Source organism: Tupaia chinensis, unplaced genomic scaffold (assembly GCF_000334495.1).
Source record: "Tupaia chinensis unplaced genomic scaffold, TupChi_1.0 Scaffold000416_1, whole genome shotgun sequence".
NCBI lineage: Eukaryota > Metazoa > Chordata > Mammalia > Scandentia > Tupaiidae > Tupaia > Tupaia belangeri.
The window spans coordinates 3,677,247-3,699,341 of record NW_006159921.1 but is presented as its reverse complement, the minus strand read 5'-3'; the positions used below and the strand labels follow the sequence as shown (position 1 = coordinate 3,699,341).

The 22,095-nt window shown below is 38.9% G+C and overlaps 1 protein-coding gene across 2 annotated transcripts in view; it reads left to right on the top strand.

The window, feature by feature from the left end:
- ANKFN1 (ankyrin repeat and fibronectin type III domain containing 1) overlaps positions 1 to 19,481 on the top strand; it is a 368,177-nt gene extending 348,696 nt beyond the window's left edge. For both annotated transcript variants that reach the window (XM_006154669.2, XM_027774263.1), the window contains one exon: positions 16,114 to 19,481. In XM_006154669.2, the coding sequence (XP_006154731.1) occupies positions 16,114 to 16,916 (803 nt within the window). In that variant the 3' untranslated portion in view covers positions 16,917 to 19,481. The remainder of the gene's footprint in view (positions 1 to 16,113) is intronic.
- Positions 19,482 to 22,095: the final 2,614 nt, after the last annotated feature.

The following is a 22,095-nucleotide window of genomic DNA, read 5'->3' as shown; positions in this document are numbered from 1 at the left end:
ACATACATATATATTTATAAAAATTTAGATAATGACATTGAAAATGTGAAGACTGATCTAGCCTTGATGGCACAGACAGTGGCATATTGAACTGCAGTGCTGGAAGTCACATGGCTGACCACATGTTTCCGACCCCGTTGACCTGATCCTAATGAGCTTGAGGGCTGTAGGAAAGTGATTGCAGCATGAGGAGATCCTATTGAGGGTGACCCTCCCCCACCTTCTGCATGCACATGCATGTGCACTCTTGTGAATTAAAAAAAATGGGAAGGGAGGATAGATTTTAGGGCAAATGTAACTTATTAGTCCTTTCTGTCCTGCCACGCCCAACCCCTAAAATAAAAGCAATAGCTCTAAATCAATTACTTTTTCCTGTGATGTCACCTCCCCATAACGCCCTCAAAATCTGCATCAACTCTACTCTGTTGTTGTTGGCCTAACACACAGAGACCAGTAGTTGCAACGCTCATTACAATGGCAAGAAAGCCGAGCTTTCTAAGCCAGCACTAATACTATATAGTCCGAGCTTTCATCAAACAGCTCCTGGGTCAACCAAAAGGAAAACTCAAGGTTCTACCAGTACTAGCCAGCCCAGTGGGGCCTCTAAGGGAAATTGAGGAGCACAACCAGATTTATTAAAATAACAACTGGGCAAGGTGCCTACAATGGTTAATGGAGCATATGGCCTAGATCTGGGGATGGAAGCTGCACTTTACATTCTTTTCCAGGAAGGGAGTGAGTAGCAGTGGCCTAAGTCTTTGGAAACTCTCCTCAGTGCCCTGGCTGGCATCCTGAAGATTTTCCCAGACTGTTCTGGGATGGGTATCCCACTCTAAGCAATAGGTTCCACTAAGGAGACTAATAAATAATACAACCACCATGAAAGTCAAATATTCAGTTTCCTTCTTGAGCAGGGTTTCCCATGTATAGGTTCCATAAATGAACAAGATAATATTTACCACTCCATATTCAAGTTATTTTGCATTTTCCTCCTAAGTTACTACTGTTATAACTAGGTCTTTTCTTGATTTATCTCCTCTCATGCTCCTGGGAGCTATGGAAGTTAGGTTACTATAAATCATTTTACTAATTAACTAAAGGTAGGTTAAGAAATGCATCACCAACAGAAGACACCATATAAGAAATAATTGTTCTCCTTATTATCAACTGTATTCTCACAATAAAATTTTGAAATATATATACATACATGTATGTGTATTTATTATTATTAGCTGGTTTGTGTTTCAATTATTTTTATATGTTTTCTAGTTATTTTCTAATAAGGGTGGAAAAAAAATCTCAAAAAGATTGAGACCTACTGTTTCCAAAGGCACTTAAAGTTTGGTTTTGGTTTTTGGTTTTTGTTTGTTTGTTTGTTTTGTTTTGTTTTGTTTTTGTTTTTTGAGAGGTTTTTGCTATAGGGCGCATGAGCTCACCAGAAAGACAGAGAGACAGAAAGCGAGAAATCACCCCCTCAGGGGGGATGGCCATGCCACAATCCTTTCTCCTCCATTCTCTTCTTGGGATCTTGGGCACACATGTACACGCGCCCAGCTTGAGTTTAAGCCACGGGGTCCAGACTCGAACCACGTTCAACTACATGGGAGTTCAGCGACACAGCCATTACGCTAACTGCTGGTCCCACACTTAAAGTATTTTTAACAAACTACTGGGTCATCGAAAAACTTATGACATATTTTTGCAAAGAAAAATATGTTACAACTTTTCCAACAACCCAATAGTTTAATCCTCACAGCAGCTATGGAAAATAAGTAATATAATTACCTAGATGTTGCAGATGAAGGCAAGTTCAGAGAGGCTAAGTGATTTGCTGAAGATCACATATATTTAATGCTAGGTGAAGCAAGCCAGACTATGAAAAAGGCATTGTATGTCCCCACTTAATATATACTGAATGTCTGCACTCCATGACAGAAACTGAAAGATTGGAAGCTATGAAAACATGGAGAGCAACTATGGATACTGTAGGCAGTGTGAGAGGAAGGTGGGAAAGGGTGGGGAGGGTGAGAGGTAAGGAATCAAGGTGAATAAGAAAGAAGTAAAACATTTAAGGGACACAAAAATGAAAAATTATCTGCCGATGATAATGTGTATGGTAATAACTTTGACTGGACTAATATACAGTGCATTAATGCTGGAAAATCTCACTTTGTATGCTGTAATGAATACAGTGATTAAATTTTAAAAAATAACTGTTTGAAAAAAACTTTTAAAAAATTACATACACAGTAAGTAACAAAATAAGACTTCAGCCCAAGTTGATCTAATTTTAAGGCAATTGTTCTTTCTGCTACACCTGGGCTGACTCTTAAATCAAATATAAATAAAGATAAAGCAAAATGATTTGGGTCCTTGCTTCAACTCAATTCAACATGCTTTACTGGAATCTTTCTATATAAAGTATAGCACAAGAAGCTAATAACACAATGATGATTAAGACACAGGCTACTTGAGAGGTCCTCATGGTCTGCTCAAATGCCCATATTCAGATTGGATGAATTACAGAAGATTCTACACATTCCTTTGCTTAATTTGTTCTTAGTCCATTTCTTCATTGACTGACTTATTCAATACTAACTAAGCAGAGATGATGAATAAGAAATATTCATGCTCTCTATAATCCATAGTTTAATGAGAGAGAATATGCATGCTCTCTATAATTCATAATTTAATGAGAGGAAAATATGAAAATGGATAGTTAATAATAAAATTTTATAAATATAGTAATAGACATAAATAAAATGATAAGAGAACTGAATTAACTCTACATAGGCAAATCAGTACAGACTCTCCCAGAGAAATTGGATGTTTTTTGTTTTGGGGGTTTTATTTAATTTTTTTTGAGAGGTTTTTGCTATAGGGCACATGCACTCACCAGAAAGACAGAGAAAGAAAGAGAGATAGAAAGTGAGAAATCACACACACACACACACACCCCTCCCCCAGGGGGGATGGCCACGCCACAATCTCCTCTCCTCCATTCTCCTCTCAGGATCTTGGGCATACACGCATGTGTGCCCGGTGTGAGTTTAAGCCACCCAGGCTGGGACTAGAATCACGGTCAGCTACATGGGACTCCAGGGACATAGCCATTACACCAACTGCTGGTCCTAAAATTGGATGTTAAAATACAAAACCCCACCAAAATATCAGAATGTTTGCTCTTTTAAAGTACATCTTCATATGGTCTTTAGGACCTTCCAAACAATAAATGTTCATATGTGTATGTTAAGAGATCAAAATACAAACTGATCTTGCACAGTGCTGAATTTAAGGACTGAAAAGCGGAAGAAAGTGTCACACACTCCTCAATGGTTGCTTCTAGTTTGTGTTTGTTTGTTTGTTTGTTTTTTGGTGGGGGAACGGGGTTGTTTGTTTGTTTTTAACAGGGTTTTGCTGTGTTGAGATTCTCCTGTATCAGTTTCCCAGCTGGGACTACAGGTATATGCCACAATGTCCTGCTCTTGTTAGATAGGGTCTCACTATGTTGCTTTGAAACTTAAGATCTCCTACCTCAGCCTCCTGAGTTTCTGTGCCTAAAGGCAAATGCCACAGTACTAGACTTTAGGTTGGACTGGGAATTGAAGCTGGGTCTCCCAGATGGTCCTAGTCTGTGGAACACAGTGCTACCAATGAGCCTGTAGTTATAGTCATTTTTACTCAGTCCTCTAGTGTGTTAAACAGTGGTCTCCCAAAAAATATGTCCATTGGACTGGCTCTGAGGCCCAGTGGTTAAGGCAGCCAGTTCCCACACGGCTGACTAGACAGTTTGCATTCCAGACCCATTGGCCTCAGAAACATGCCAGGTGCATGTGCATGTATACCAATAAACAAAAAGATATATCTATGTTCTATCCTCATAAACAGTAAATGTTACCTTATTTGGAAAAGGGGTCTTTGCAAATACAATTAAGGATCTTGAGATAAGATCATACTACATTATCCGAGTGGGTCCTAAATCCAATGATAAGTGTCCTTATAAGAAACAGAAGAGAAAAAGATTCAAACATAGAACAAAAGCCATAGGAAGACAGAAGTAGACATTGTAGTGGGATACCTACAAGGAATATCAGCAGCAAGCTGGGCAAGGCAAGAAAGTATTCTCCCCCAAAAATCCTTCAGAGTGTAACTCTGCTGACACCTTGATTTTGGACTTTGGCTTCCAGAGCTGTCAAAAAGTATGTTTCTGCTATTTTAAGCCACCCAAGGCATGATAATTTTTATGGCAGCTATGGAAAACAAATACAAGACCTAACATATTTCTCTTGTGGCAACAATGTCAAGAAGCCCTTACTAAGAGTTTAATGTAACTCTGTGTGGCTACTATAAAAAGTAAATTGGATAAAGTAGATCTCCATCCTAGGGAAGCTTCCATGGAAAGCCACGGAAATTCTCAAGTGGGTAGCAGTATAGCAAGTTTTTGGAGGAAATTTTAATAAGCCTAAGCTTCAGTATTAGCATCTGCAAGATGAGAATTACAGCTGGCTCACAATAAGCACCAAGTAACTATCAGATATCATCTACTATGATTGTGGATACAAACAAGCACATGCAGACAGACAGATGAATAGACAACTCTGGTCAGACAAATGGAGTTGAAAGTTCAACTGAAGTCAATTATTAATTCCTTACATGAGTCTTATCTCGAGCCTAATTTGAAATCTACAGTTAAGCTCTCTTGTTCATCACTCCTAAAGTTCTTAACCCTACCATCATAAGAAGAACAACAATCTGAGATCCTATTAAGTGCAGTATCAGGAAAAGTACTATCTAAAACTTTTTAAAAGAACAGCAAAGTAAATTAGCTCAAGCCTCTATCCATTTTTCTCCTTAACATGAAAGTCCCTTCATATTTGTCTTCTGTCCTAACCTCTGGTCTTCAACGACAATGTGTCACTCCACTTTCTCACTAAAGTCCAATGCCAGCACTGGCTCTCACAAACGGTCACCTTTCCTTGGTATATTTATCAGACTCACCACTCATATCTACAACAGTTTCCTTTCCAATGATTCTACCTCCGCCATACTTCACAAATATCTCCTTCAAACTTGTTACCTAACAAGGCTCCCATTTCATCTCCTCCTGGATGTTTTGGTCATCCCCTCAAGCACAACCTGTTTCAAATTCAATTTATCATCCCTTCTACTGCCCAGCTTAAGTCAGGTTTGCTTTTAACTCCTTTGGCGTAACATTACTCCTTTCATCCCAGGAACCGTGGCTTGAAACCCAACAGTAACTTTGGGGCCACTTGTTTCTCCTAGTTATCTCCCCTAAAACTTCCACAGAACCGACTCCTTCTAATCATTAAGGTCTCACCTACACTCCCTTTTCTGCAGAGATGACGCTATATTAGTGAAAGAATCTTCCTCCCAAATCACTCTCTAGCTAAAATCCAGCTATATTTTCTTCATAAAATTTTGTACTATCTGAAATTAACATTACATATTTTCTGCCACTTTCTAAATTGTCTAATGTATGAGCTGCTTGAATAAAGAAACCTTGTCTGTCTGGCACACAACACACACTCAGTAACATTGTTGAACAAACTAATTTCCTGAACTTCTGTTTTCCTCCACACACTCATAGCTCTTGCTTAGCTCACGGCCTAAACAAGAAAAATATTTAAAGGAAACATAGCCCAAACTATAGCTTCCTAGCTGTCTTCCGTGTTACCTCTTCCTTGTCAAATGTATTACATCCTACCAGCTACAGAAGTATCCTAAATCATAGCTCTGACCTTGTTAATTCTTTAAAATTCTTCAATAACTACTCATTGGTTACAAAATTGGTATAAACTCGGGACCAGCAGTTAGCGTAATGGCTGTGTCACTGGACTCCCACGTAGTCGACCGCGGTTCGAGCCCCGGACCTGGTGGCTTAAACTCATGCCGGGCGTGTGTGCATACGTGCCCAAGATCCCGAGAGGAGAATGGAAGAGAAGGGAAGGGATTGCGGCATGGCCATCCCCCCTAGGGGGTGATTTCTCGCTTTCTGTCTCTCTGTCTGTCTCTCTCTCTGTCTGGCAAGAGCATGCACCCTATAGCAAAAACCTCTCCAAAAAAAAAAAGGAAAACAAAATTGGTACAAACTCATTAGACATTCAATAGCCTTCTCTCGTTCTACTCTACTTTTTTTTTTTTAAATTGAATTCTCTTTTATTATTATTTCAATGGTAAAGTTGATTTTATTTATTTTATTTATACATTCAATCATTGTATATCATTATAGCTTATAAAATGAATTTTCCTGGCATGAGTACACTGTATATTAGCCTAGTTAAAGATATTATCATACAAATTATCATCAACAGATACTTTTTCTTCTTTTTTCTTTTTTTTTTTTTTTTTTTGCTATAGGGCACGTGCACTCGCCAGACAGAGAGAGAGAGCGAGACAGAGAGACAGAAAGTGAGAAATCACCTCCCAGGGGGGATGGCCACGCTGCAATCCCTTCTCCTCCATTCTCCTCTCAGGATCTTGGGCATGCACGCACACGCGCCTGGCATGAGTTTTAAGCCACCGGGTCTGGGATGAAAACCGTGGTTGACTAACATGGGAGTCCAGCAACATAACCATTACGCTAACTGCTGGTCCCATAATTTTGCATTTTTGTATGCCTTGCTTTGCCTTTTTTTCCCTTTGATTCCCTACCTCTCACCTTCCTCCATTTCCCACCCTTCTCTCATACTGTCTTTAATATCCACAATTGTTCTCCATGCTTTTATATTTTCTAATCTTTCCATTTCCACCATTGAGTCCAGATATTTGGTATATATTAAGTGGGGACACACACTCTCTTTCATTCATAGTCTGGTTTGCTTCCGTGGCAGTAAATCTTCCATTTTCATCCACTTTCTATCAAATGCCAGGGTCTTCTTGCTTTTTATGGTTGAGTAGTATTCTATAATATATATGTGCCACACTTGTTCAATCCATTCATCTGTGCGTGGGCATTTGGGTTGGTTCTGTATCTTAGCAATTATGAATAATGCTGCAATAAACATGGATATGTAAGTACTTTTCAGACTGAGAGTATTCATATCCTTTGGGTAAATATCTAGGAGTAGAATTGCTGAATCATATGGTAGTTCTATTTATAGGTCTTTGAGGAACCCCCATATTGTTCTCCACAGTAGCTGTACTAATTTATATTCCCACCAACATTGTAGGGGGGGTTCCCTTTTCTCCATAGCCTTGCCAGCACTTATCACTTTTTACTTTTGTAATCTGAGCCATTCTGAATGAGGACAGGCAGTATCTAATTGTGCTTTTGATTTGCATTTCCCTTATGATAAGGGATGTTGAGCATTTTTTCTTACACATTTTGGCTGATCATAAGTCTTCCTTAGAGAGTTTCCTGTTCAGTTCATTTTCCCATCTTTTAATTGGGTTGATTTTTTTTTTCAGGAAAGTCATTTGAGTTCCCTGTATATTTGGTTATCAGTCCTTTATCAAGGGATATTTTACAGATATATTCTCCCATTCTTAGGGATGCTCATTCACTTTAACTATGTTTCTTTTACTGAGCAGAAGCTTTTTATCCTGATGTAATCCTACTTGTTTATTTTTGGGATTACTGATTGTGCTTTAAGAAGTCTTCCCTGCTCCCATGTCTACCAGAGTTTTCTCTACATTATCCATGAGTAGCGTTATAGTTTGAAGCCTTAAGTTTAGATCTTTCATCTATTTTGAGTTGATTTTTGTTGATGGTGAGAAACAGGGGCCCAGTTTCATCTTTCTGCAGGTGGATATCCAGTTTTTCCAGCACCATTTACTAAAGAGATTTTCTTTTCTCCACTGGATTGACTGGTGCCTTTTGTCAAAAATTGGTTGCCTAGGGACCAGCAGTTAGCATAATGGCTATGTCGCTGGACGCCCATGTAGTCGCCCGCAGTTCGAGTCCCAGATCCGGTGGCTTAAACTCACGCCGGGCACATGTGCGTGCGTGCCCAAGATCCCGAGAGGAGAATGGAGGAGAAGGGATTGCAGTGTGGCCATCCCCCCTAGGGGGTGATTTCTCTCTTTCTGTCTCTCTGTCTCTTTCCATCTGTCTGGCAAGCACACACGCCCTATAGCAAAACCCTCTCCCCCCCCAAAAAAAAATCAGTTGGCTATATGTTTGGGGATTTATTTCTGAGGTCTCTATTCTGTTCAATTGATCCACATGTCTATTTTTTGTGCTAATACCATGCTGTTTTGATTATCACAGTTTTGTAATAAAGTTTAGGCTCAGGGAGTAAGATGTGTCCTACTCCTCTCTTATTGCACAGTATTGCTTTGGCAATACAAGGTCTTTAATGATTCCAGACAAATTCTGTGATTGTTTTTCTAAATCTGTGAAGAATATCTCCGGTAATTTGATTTGGATTGAATTAGATTTTTAGATTCATTTTGGTAGGATTGACATTTTGATTATGTTATTTCTTCCAATCCAGAAACATGGAGTGATGGAGTGTCTTTCCACTTTTTTGTGCCATTTTTAACTTTTTTTTCTTCTGTTTTCATTGTAGAGGTCTTTGACTTCTTTGGTTAGGTTTATTCCTAGATATCTTATTCATTTTGTGGCTATTGTAAATGGAATTGTTTTCTCCAGTTCTACCTCAGCAAGTTCACTGTTGGTATATAAAAACACTATAGATTTTTGTATGTTTATTTTGTGTCCTATATACTGATTTACTGTATTCATTTATCACTGATAGTTTTATCACTGATTCATTGTATTCATTTATCACTGATACTATATCCTGATTTACTGTATTTATTTATCACTTCTAAAAGTTTTTTGTGGATGCTTTGAGGTTTTCTATGTATATAATCATGTCATCTGCAAATAGAGAAAATTTCACTTCTTCTTGCCCTATTTGAGTGCCTTTTATTTTAGTCTCTTGTCTGATTGCATTGGCTAGGACTTCCAGTACTATACTCAAAAGGAGTGGAGAAAGTGGGCAGCCTTGACTTGTTCCAGTTTTTAGTATGATGTTAGCTATAGGTTTTCCATATATGGCTTTTATTGTGCTGAGAAATGTCCCTTTTTAAATTATTCATTTTGAAATAACTATAGACGAAGGATTGCAGATAAATGCACAAGAAGTCCTGTGCACTCTTCCCTCTGTCCTCACTAATTGTTAACATTTTACACAAATCTTGTATAAAATCAAAACCAAGAAGTTAGTAAATCCAGAGTTTATCCAGATTTCACCAGTTACACATACATTCGTTTGTATGTATATATGTGCTTGTGTTCTTGCACACTTATGAACTTGCATATATAGTTCTACGTAACTTTACCACATGTGTAACCTTGGGTAACCACCATCATAATCAAGATACACAACTATCACATCACCACAGAATTTCTATTATCCTTTTATAACTTTATCTGTCCTCTCCTCCGGTTCCTACTCCTGAAGCTAATCATCTGTTCTTCACTTATATAATTACGTTATTTCATAAATTTTACATACATGAAATTTATTATTTTTATTGGTGAGTTATATTCTATGTTATTAGTATACCACAGTTTTCTAAACTATTCACCCACCAAAGGACATTTGGGTAGTTTCCAGCTTGAGCTTACCAATAAAGTTGCTATGAATACTCACATACAAGTTCTTGTATCAAAATAAACCTTAGGATAAATTGCCAAGAGCACAAATGTCAGAACTCCTTCTATGTAGCCTCATTTTACCAATGAGGCTACCTTCCATTTAGTCAAATAAGACTATTTGTGGTGTTTCCTCTTCCTCTATGGCTCCTAATCCTCTTATGTTTGTTTGCACATTTATTATTAAAAGCTGCCTCAAATCACTTTTTAAAAATGGATGAAGAAATAAATTAATGTAGACAGAGCAGAGATGAATGAATGGAGGGAGAAAAAAAGAGATGATAAAGTATTTAATCCATCCTGTCATAAAAAGTAATCCCTCTTTTTTCTGAACTTGCATCTTGTTTGCTAGACTTCTCTTATAAAACCTATGCTTTTCCATAGTCTCATGACAATATCCACTTTATATCACCATTAAAACAGTAAAGTTCTTGAAAACATATACAAGTTATTAATGTTGTAGCCACTCAAGTACCAAGCAGAGTGCTTCTGTTAGAACAGGAGCTTAAGCAATATAGAATCTTCACAGTGAGTGAATTAATGGATTAAATATCTCTGTTCTGAGAGGGTTCATAGTCTAACCAGGAAACCAAGATGCTATATTTATATTCAAAAGATAATAATACAGCCTATACAGGCTAAATGTCAAAAAGCAGCAAAGGTTAAAAAAGCACAGAGAAGTGAGCAATCTCTTCTGGGACAGGTGGGGATACTTCCTATGTTTGAAGAAAATCTTGAACAAATGACATCTCAAAGAAGAGGGAGTCATTTTTTGGTAACCATCATTTGAAAAATAGCATATGGGTACATCCTTTGTAGCTGCTGGATAATATTCCATAGTATGGATGTACCACACTTCATTTAACCATTCCCCTACTGACAGACATTAAGTTTTCTTACCAGAGAGAATGAATTGGATCTATATTAGAGAAAACCCAGAAAAGACTGTCATAGCATTTCTCTTTTGTGTGAGAGAAGTCCAGAGACAGGTAATTCAGGGTTGGTATATGCACTCTATAGTTTTCAGATACCAAGATCTAGGTTTTAGTTCCACCATCTTAGCACATGGATTCGATTTCCAAGCATGACTCATGACTCCATCTGATATATCTTGTTGTGAGAAACTGAAAATAAAGGGGAAAAAGGAAATGGCCAATCTCCCAGCTAAACCATCTCCCTTTATTCAGTATTCCAGAAGTTTCATACAATACATCAAGTTCTAGTTCAGTGGCCAGAACTTAATTATATAACCAGGCCTAGCTGCAAGGGAAGCTGGGGAAAAAAGTGGCCTTTTACATGAGTGCAGTGCTATACCCCAATAAAATCAAGATTGTAAACTGAAAAAAGATAATAGATATTGGGTAACAATTGGCAGTGGGAGAGCAAAAACTGACATCAAGCCCTGACATTTATGAGTAAGCATGCAGATCATACAATCAGGAAAAAAAGCAGCACTTTATACCTGAACCTGAAATAAACAAGTTCTGAGTTCCTAAAACAGAAGAAACCTTGATAGTGACTCCATAACAAAATCAAGTTTATTCCTTAATTTTGCAATATTCTTAATAATTGTGTCTGATATTTCACTATGATGACATTAACTAAAACCAGTTAACCCTATAGGATTTTTTAATAACCTCTTATATTCTTTCTTTTTTAAAAAAGATGTTTTTGCCTTAGGGTGAGTGTGCTCACTGGAAAGAGAGACGGTGATAGGGCAAGTGAGAAATCACCACCTCCCTGGAGGCAGGGGTGGGGAGTGGCCATGCCACAATCCCTTTTCCTCTATTCTCCTGGGATCTTGGGCACACATGCACATGCACTCAGCATGACTTTTAAGCAATCAAGTCCAGGACTTGAACCATAGTCGGTCATGTAGGAGTCCAGCAATGTAACTGCTGTGCCATCTCCTAGCTCCATCTCTTGTATTCTTTAATCAGAAAGTTAGTACTTCTGAATATGGACCCTTGCAGAACTCTGAAAGCATATAATTTTTATTCAATGCTTCTGTACCTCTCAGTTTTCTGTCACAGAACTCTCAACCACAAGATGATTTTTATTTTTTAACTACTGTAAATCTACTTTACAGTAAACAACTTGTAACTACCTCCAAGAATACAATTTCTCACAGATACATTAAAACAGGACCTGATATACAAATGACATATAACTTCTTAATGTAGTCTACCAAATTGCTATACCACTGGATCCATGTCCAATGAACTGTACCAATGTATACTGCCACACTGATTTTCCACACTTCACCAACACATGAGATTGTAACTCTTATTTTTTTGCAAGTCTGATGGGCAGAACAGGCCACATTGTTTCAATCCCTACTTCCCTAATTGCTATCTAGGTTGAACATAATAATAATGTGTTTATTAGCCATTTGTCTTCATTTTTCTTTAGAGTATTGATTCTTACCTTCTGCCCATTTGCACAGTTTTCTCACAGATTTATAAGATAAAAGTTTTCTATATATTCTGTATATTAATCTTTTATCATGCCATTATTTTCTTTTTCTTCCAACCTATCATTTACCTTTTAGTTTCCTTTTTTTTTTTTTTTTTTTTCCAACCTATCATTTTCCTTTTAGTTTCCTTTTTTTTTTTTTTTTTTTTGAGGGGGGATAGAATTTTGCTATAAGGCACACATGCTCACTGGAGAGACAGAGAGAAATCACACCCGAAGTGTAGATGGCCAAGTTGCAATTCTTTCTTCTCCATTCTCCTCTTGGAATTTTGGGAATGCACACACATGCACTAGTGTGAGTTTCAGGTCACCAGGTCTGGAACTCAAACCACAGTCACTCATTTGCAACTTAACCACTACATTACCTGCTGGTCCCCTTTTTTACTTTTTTTTTTTTTTTAAGTTTCTGCCCCCAAATTATAAACATGTTGTCTTCTTTTTCTTTTTTTCTCTTTTTTTTTTTTTTTTTTTTGGAGAGATTTTCGCTACAGGGCGCATGCGCTCGCCAGACAGACAGAGAGAGACATAGAGACAGAAAGCGAGAAATCACCCCCCAGGGGGGATGGTCACGCCACAATCCCTTCTCCTACATTCTCCTCTCGGGATCTTGGGCACGCACGCACACGCGCCCGGCATGAGTTTTAAGCCACCGGGTCTGGGACGCGAACCGAGGTCGACTACGTGGGAGTCCAGCAACATAGCCATTACGCCAACTGCTGGTTCCCAAACATGTTGTCTTCTAATACTTTGGGGTTTCTTGCTATATTTAACTGATTTATTTTTATATTTGGTACAGGTTGAACATTTTCTATTTTGCTAAAGGGATAGCCAACTGTTTGACACTCTATATTGAATAATCTATTCACTCCCTTACTTAGAATGTTATCTTCACCACATGTTAAATTATCACACAAATTAAGACTGTTTCTGAACTTTTTCTTTCTTTCTACAGATCCATCTGTCCCTTTTTACACCAATACCACTAAGTTTTGATGACCCAAACTCTATACTATGCTTTGATACTTACTTCTCCCTATTATGTCTTATAGAAAATGTTTAAACTTGGTTATTCTCATAATTTTTCCTTTCCAAATGAATTTTAAAATCAATTCATTAAATTCTATTTAAAATTCTATTAAGATTTTTATTAGTATTACCTCAGATTTTCAGATTAGAAATTACTTGTTCTAGACATACAAAGAGTCCAAAAGCATATAAAAACATGATCAACATCTCTTATCATAAAGGAAATGCAAATCAAAAACCATAATGAGATACCACTTAACCCCAGTAAGAATGGCTAAAATTAAGAAAATAAATAAGTGCTGGCAAGGCTATGATAAAAAGGGAACTCTCCTACACTGCTGTTGGGAATGTAAATTAGTAAAACTACTTTGGAGAACTATATGGAAATTCCTTAGAAACCTACAAATAGAATTACCATATGACCCAGTAACCCCACTTTTAGGTATTTACCCAAAGGACAGAAAAACCCTCAGCCAGAAAAGCACTTGCACATCCATGTTTATTGCAGCATTATTTATAATTGCTAAGACAGTAAATCAACCCAAATGTCCAAAAATAGATGACTGGATTGAAAAAAATGTGACATATGTACTCTATACTCAGTCATAAAAACCAATGGAACCCTGTCATTTGATACAAAGTGGATGAATATAGTAGACTTAATGCTAAGCAAAGCAAGTCAGACTATGAAAGATTGACTTTGAATGTCCTCATTCAATATATACCAATTATCTGTGCTCTAGGAAGGGGACCAGGGGAAGACAAAGAAAAAAAAAGCATACTTAATTGACAAAAAAAAAAAAAAAAAAAAGAAAAGCTATTTGCTGCTGCTGATGTGTATAGTAACGGCTCTGTCTTGACTGATACGCATGGTAATTGTGCTGGAAAAAGAAATGTTATATACCGTAAAGATATAGGTGATTAAGTGTCATGTGAAAAATAAAAATGCACATACTATCCCTCTCCAATAGATAAATAAATATTTGGGTGCAAAAAAAAAAATTGTTCTTTCTAAGAACACTTGCATGTTTTCAAAAGTGAAATGTATGGGCAAAGTTCTGTGGCAAATTCCAAGGATTATAGACAGTGGTTGCCCTATAGAAATGTATAACCTGATTGAGGAATAAAAGATATAAACAATTATTGAACTAAATGACAAATATCTACAGAATTAAACGCACAGCTCACACATGGACCTCATAATATGCACTTGGAAACTTCTGCCTCTAATTATATTTGGTTTTGTTTTTCCTTTGACATTCGTTTTTTTACTTTTTAGACAACTAGAACCGGCAATGTGTTAATAATGTGATTATGGACATAATCAACTTATTTTTCAGTCATCCTAAGTAACAAGTTCAATTATTCTCCACTTTCTAAAGAAACTTAAGCTCAAAGAAGTTAAGTAACTTTCCCAGGCTCACAGAAATAGGTGGAGGGCAGCTAGGATTTTTAAACTGAGTATCCCAACTTCAGTCACCAGTGTCTCTTTTCCCTTACCACCATCACCCCCCCTTTTTTTACAAAAACGAATTTTTGAGATTGAAGTTAATTGTAATTTTTTTTTTTCCTATAGGGCGCGTGCACTCGCCAGATAGAGACAGAGAGACAGAAAGCGAGAAATCACCCCCCAGGGGGGATGGCCACACCACAATCCCATCCCTTCTCCTCCATTCTCCTCTCAGGATCTTGGGCACACACGCACACGCACCCGGCTTGAGTTTTAAGCCACCAGGTCCAGGACACGAACCGCAGTCGACTACATGGGAGTCCAGCGATATAGCCATTACGCTAACTGCTGGTCCCAAGTCAATTGTAAATATTTAAGAAGTGAGTACACATTGAATTCTTCTGAAAGTACTGACTTATGATAAATTTAATATTTTTATACTTCAAAGATTCATTGAATATAGAGAGCATCTTGAAAACAGAAAGTGATAAAGTAGTTTCTTTTTATTTTATTATTTTTTAATTCCTACTTTGTCAAACACAACAATCATCTCTGAAATAAAAATAGAGAATAGATCAATTAATAATATCCATTTTCCTGTTTTATCATAGGAAAAATAATAAAAATGTGTGGGAAATGAGGGAATGTCCTTCTACTTCTTTCTGGATAGGACCTGCTTATGTTCCTCTTCATTTCCCTTAAGCTAGGACCACATGGGGGAGTCCAGCGATATAGCCATTACGCTAACTGCTGGTCCCAAGTCAATTGTAAATATTTAAGAAGTGAGTACACATTGAATTCTTCTGAAAGTACTGACTTATGATAAATTTAATATTTTTATACTTCAAAGATTCATTGAATATAGAGAGCATCTTGAAAACAGAAAGTGATAAAGTAGTTTCTTTTTATTTTATTATTTTTTAATTCCTACTTTGTCAAACACAACAATCATCTCTGAAATAAAAATAGAGAATAGATCAATTAATAATATCCATTTTCCTGTTTTATCATAGGAAAAATAATAAAAATGTGTGGGAAATGAGGGAATGTCCTTCTACTTCTTTCTGGATAGGACCTGCTTATGTTCCTCTTCATTTCCCTTAAGCTAGGACCACATGGCATAATTTGTAAGGCCCTATGCAAAATAAATGTGGAGGACCTTGTTCAAAATTATTAAAAATTAAAGATATGACAGAAGACATTAAACAAAGCACAGGGCACAGATCTAGCCCATAAAGCAGACCCCAGCTAAAAGTATACATTTTTATTTTTTGTTTTTAGATATTTATGCCTTATGACGAATGCATTTGCCAGGAGACAGAAAGAATGAGAGAGAGAGAGAGAAATCAGCCCAGGGGGCATGGCCATATAGCAGTCTCTTCTCCTCCAGGGATTTTGGTCACACATGCATGTGCCCTGTGTGTTTCCAGGACTCCAATAAGGAGTTGGTCACGTGGGATCCAGCCCCTTAACCACGATGCCACCTGCTAGCCCCTAAGTTTACCTTTTTTGCTAACTTTACCCTCTGACTTCGCAGACTCACAGCCCTGCTCCGATGAGGAAGGCTGCTCTGAAGTCTTCCTCCCCACTGACAGTGACTACGACTCCAGTGACGCCCTGAGTCCCAGAGACCTGGACCTGGTCTACCTGTCATCCCACGACATCGCTCAGCAGGCCCTAAGCGGCCTGTGCGGCAGCGCTCCCGATGTCCTACAGGTGCACGACGTGAAGAGCGCAGCAGGGCCAGGTCAGGATGCCCAAGGCCGGGTCCAGGGCCCAGATCGCGAACAGTCGTGTGCGGAGTTCCTCCACAGCCTGACCCTCACCGACTTCGCGCCCAAGAACCACACCAAGATGGCACCCGGCGCGCGGCCCCCGCTGGGCTTTCTGGGAAAACGGAAGCCGGGCAAGCACCAGCACTACGGCGGCTTCAGTCGCCACCACCGCTGGCTGCGCATGCACAGCGAGACGCAGTCTCTGTCGCTCTCCGATGGCGTTTACACGCAGCATCTGTCGCGGGCCTGCGGCCTGGCCCAGGGGTCCGGAGAGGCCGAGCGGCCAGAACCTGCCCTCGATGGGCCCCGGGGTCTGGCTCTATCCCACGCCGCCAGCCTCCCTGAAGAGAGGAAGAGCAGCCTCCTGGACGCGAGGCCTTCAGTCCACCGCATCTACGTGGAGTCCTACCCCGTGGCCCTGGTGAGCCAGGACGCAAAGCCATGGGGCAGCTTGAGCCCACCACCAGTAGGCCACCCAGACCTGCCCAGCCCCACCGGCCTGGAGACGAGCCCTGAGAGCCCCGCCACCACCCCGGTGTCAGAAATACTCAGCAGCATGCTTTAGGGAGTCGCCACCGCGCCGTTCCACCATTAGGCCCTGCATTTCACAGCGTCTACCCACAGCCTGCCCCACAGTGTACTCGCCCGTATTCAAACGTTTTGAATGTTACACATCCACATATGGCAGATTCAAGGCCCTCTTTATCAGAGGTAAAGGGGCGTAGAGGCCGGACTTGCCAGTGTCTTTCCCAGTGCTGCCTAGAAAGGGCATGAGAAGCTCTTGTATCAACAGGGACTCTGATTCAAACTTGCCACGCTGTTAGTAGCACCTGTGGCTGAGGTGGGCCAGCCCAGAGGCACCCTCAGTTCTACACCTGGCTCTGTAACCTCACACCTGGGTTTAAGGCTCTTTTAGGGATTTGTGATTGATGAACAGGAGTTCCATAAATAAAATAAGATTGGCATTGTTTTCCCAAACCTTTAGAAGAGTATCTGGCAGAGGTCCAGGTTATATTATGTAGCACACCGAGGTGAGTTGGACTTGTCCTGGTTTCCCAGTCTGCTAAAACAAGTCTTTCCAACTATAGATTTCTCAGAACTCATTTTCTCCTTCAGCACTTGTCTAAGTAGGCTTCAGACAGGACTTTCCTTGTCTGAGCTCTGTATGAAGACCACCAGAAGCAAAAATGAGGACACTTGTTTTCTTGTAAAGACAGAATAGGGCAGGAAGCAACCCTTCCTGCGCATTCAGCTTATGTTCAAGTGTTGAAAACAGTCTGGAAATTTTTCCAGGGTGCTAGGAGTTGGCTTAATTAAGTGAAAGTCTAAGTTATAGACAAGATAAAGGGAGGAAGGAGATATAAGCAAAAATCTATTTCCTTTACAATTCTAAGATAAACAAAGTAAGTCTATGGGGACGGTGTCTCTGAAAATCGTAGTGGATCTGCTCCAGATTCTTAAGTGATGAGATTGTCATTGAACAAGAAAGTGCCTTGCAGATATAGTCAAGCAGTAATGGACTCCTCACTGCCCCACAGGACATCCACTAAAGGCATATCAGAGGTCAAGGAACTGATTGTCCAGGGCCAGGATGGCTGCCTTCCCCTCTTCAGTCTACCCCTCCAGGAGTCAGTTTTGCCCTGAGATCATCTACCCAATGGCCTTGGGGAAAATCATTTCTTCAAATCCCCTGCCAGTGTTTTATTCCAAAGATGAGCTCAAAAACTCTTGGAAATCCTGCTTTGGTTTCGCTGCCTCCTACCTGAATTTCTCCCAAATGAGAAACCCAATCAAAGAGAAATCATACCGCGTGTTCAGAAAAGGCATGAGTCTTCTCATCTCCTAGAGCCAAGATCCATTCAGTTCACTGACATTCTAAATGGTCCTTTTCTGCTTCACAGGCATTTCAGTTAAATATTGCTCTTTATGGCCCTATCCCTATCCTCACAGTTCTACCATTCTTCCTCATGGGAGTTCATATAAAGTCCCCTGTTCACAATGTTATTCTGATCCCTTCCATTTTTAAAACATTTGATTTAAACATAAATAATTACCCTGCTGGAAAGGTACAGCTTTGGCTCATGGCCTATGGTCATTAGAAAACTAAAGCCTGGAGCTCAGTCTTTATTTTTTTAAGAGATTTTATACTCAACGAACCCCCCAAAGAATCTTGATCTGAATCACTACAGCTCCTTTTCTATGCCTAAGAGAATTTTAAAATACAGTTTTCTTCTGTCTAAGTCAGTTCTAGATGTATGGAAGGCTAGAGAGTGTTAAAACTAGAAGGGACCATAAAATTTGTCTAAATCTTTATATTTACAGAAGGAAAATGAAGACCAGAGAGATTCAGTGACTTGCACAAGGTCACAAAGCTGGTTTAGTCTCAGAGTTAGGGATGAAAACCAAAACTATTTTCTTTAAACAGGTAGCCCTTTGCTAGCTAGTACAAACTTAGTCAACTCTTGATTGCCTATGGACTACTTACCTATTTTGCAAATCATTTATCTATTTCCAATTCCAAATTCAAGTCTTCTGCTTAACCTATACCTAACAAGTTTCCAAGATCACAGAGCACCTTGTTTTAGGAAATAAAAATTTCACGTAGTAGATATCTAAGTTAATTAACTGAAAAGCAAATTTGAGAAGATGGCATTTCAAATTATTCTATTCTTAATTAGTAACATAAATGACAAAGTTATCTGCAATCAGTTTCTACTTATTTCTAGTTATAAGACAAATTGTAAATGTTGAATAAATCTGTGAGATGAGGTGCTAGAATTATCAAGAACTAAGAAACCCAGCAATTCTCTGATCCTGACCATTCTGGTGACGTGAGAGGAAGTTCCCAACTGAAAATTAGATAGGAATTATTCAACAAGCAGCAAAGGCAGAAACATGCACCCTTCTGATCCCTCATTTGGTCAACAAGTTCTGGCATACTGGGCCAAAATTAGATTAATTTCAAACCAATAATTTATATTGAGGACACAGGGTTATTTTTTCATCTTCTGCGAGAAAGAGAGGCATGCTCATTAAATGAATAATGAACAGTAGATTTCAACTGACATACTTAACTCACTTGAAAATACATTTTCCAGGGGCCAGCAGATAGCATAGCAGTTCAGTTGCTGGATTCCCACATGACCAACCGCAGTTCGAGTCTCAAACCCAGTGGCATGAAAATCACACCAGGCACATGTGCATCTATGTCTAAGATCCCAGGAAAAGAAGGGATGGCCATCCCAAGATCCCAGGAGGAGAAGGGATGGCAACTCCCCCACCCCCAGGGTGATTTCTCACTTTTCTTCTCATTGACTCTGTCTGTCTCTCTCAGGGCACAAGTGCCGTAAGGCAAAAAAAAAAAAAAAATCTCTTAAAAAAATGCATTTTCCCAGCACTATTCCTATACAAAAGTGGACGTGTTACATCTTCAATAATTAACTGTTCAGATAGAACTCCTCCACTTCCCAATACTTTGTGAGCCCAGTTTAAACTAATATGATGTTCTTGTGAGAGATTGTTGTGTTTTCTAATTCATAGTCCTTTATTCATCCTGTCAATCTTCTAATTATAGGTACATTATAATGTCTAAGGATTTTTTGTTTAATTTTTACTATCTTTGTTTTATTTCATTTGGAATATGATGGACTTGTGTCTTTCATTTGAAGTCCAATCGGAGAGCCCCTGGTGGAAATTTTCTTGCCCTGGGTCTTCTTTTCCAGGGATTTTCTAACATGCTTTATTTTTATCTATATTATCCATCTGTCGTTATTGGTAAAAATCCTCAAGACTCATTGACTGACGCCCTTCCATATGTCTATCTCCATTCTAAGTCCCACAGAAAACCAAAGAATTAGGTGTCAAACAGATTCCTAGGCCACAAGGAGCTCACAGTGTGATCAAAGAAAGTAGCTATACATTCATCATACATCTTCTCACTGATGTCTTAGAAGAGACAGGAGCCTTCTCATTAGGCAGACATGCATATTGAGCTAGACACCTTTAATTTCACTCTTGCTATCTATTTGTGAGGGAGGAAGGACAATTTGGAAAATGCACATCACAGATGTATATGCTTGATAAACACTGATCAGGCTATGACATCGTCTTACTTGGTGAGGGTACTTGGGACACAGTAATTAAAAACATTCACTAGGGAATTAGTACTTTAAGAAATGGGTACTTAAAGATGAGATCCATTTCATCTTAAGAACATTCACTAATGCTTGAAGCAATAATTACATGAGAGAAAATGGTTCCATTTGGTTTGAACATCGAAGCCAGTTAGTAATAATACTCCTCTAGTCCTCTTTCCTGAAGGATCCCAAAACACTTTATGAGAAGAAATGACTGCAGCCTTGTTGTATTCCCCTAAAGAGACCTTGTTCAGGAGCCACTTGGCAAATACCTACCCCATATTTGCCAAGGGATCTTGCCAGACAAGTGGAAAAGAGGACTAACCTCTCATTCATTGTTATCCTGCAACCCAAATATACACCCTGGTTGAGTGTCAAGTTATTCTCTTGAAGATGACTCTATTAGGCAAGAAGATATAACAAAATCCCAACTCTTCAGCCTCCTCTTTTCTATTACTCTTCACCCAAGATGTACTCAATTTCTCGTGAAGAACTATCAAGTCAAGGTGTTAAGGGGTCTGCGGTGCATTTAGGTCCCCTAGTTATATCAAAAGCACATGGGATATTCTGGCTTTGGAAAATGTATGTATGTTAGGAAGATGATGCTATTACTCTATAGCTCTCCCAATTTCCTATGTACCAGAGCTACAGCAGAGAGTGTGCAACACTTAGTATATTTGTTTATTAAACTATAACATATCAGAATAGTTACAGATTAACACAATAATTCAAATTGCTACATTGTCACTTTGTAAAGTCTAAATGATGATTTAATGAAGCAAATCTGAATTTTTTTTTCAAAGTTAAATGTTCCAGAAACATTTTTAAGGAACAATTTAAAAAGCAATGGTATCTCTTCAGATAAGTAGTGGGGTGAACAAGGAAAAAATTTGTTTTCTTTGCTAGTGACCTCTCACAAGATGTTCAAACACATGGCTTATGACTGTTAAGCTAAACTTCAATGAAGCCTTACAAACAACAAGGGTAGTGTATTTAAAACTATGTTGTACAGCTTGGAAACTTATTCTAAGATCTTAATTCAGAGTTTTTCTGAGGTGTTGAACTTTGCCATTAGCAAAAAGTATTTTTAGAAAAATCCATTGACTGTTTATGAAGCACTGATTTTGCCATATTTTGGCTCTCTGGTTTTTCCACCACATCTGCACACAGTAGTTATGTTTGGTTTTTCAATTATTTCTTCTATTTCCACGAATATTGAATTTGTAAAATGGTTATACAAAAGGACAGTAGTTTTGTTTAACAATCAGGTAATGGGCTATGAAAATATTCTCTTTTTATAAAGGGAATAGGAGGTTTATTGTCATCGTTGTCATTGTTATTTCAAATATTATTCTAGGGAACCAGCAGTTAGCGTAATGGCTATGTCGCTGGACTCCCACGTAGTCGACCACGGTTCTCGTCCCAGACCTGGTGGCTTAAAACTCACGCCGGGCACGTGTGCGTGTGTGCCCAAGATCCCGAGAGGAGAATGGAGGAGAAGGGATTGCGGCGTGACCATCCCCCCTAGGGGGTGATTTCTCGCTTTCTGTCTCTATGTCTCTGTCTGTCTGGCGAGCGCACGTGCCCTATAGCGAAAACCTCTCCAAA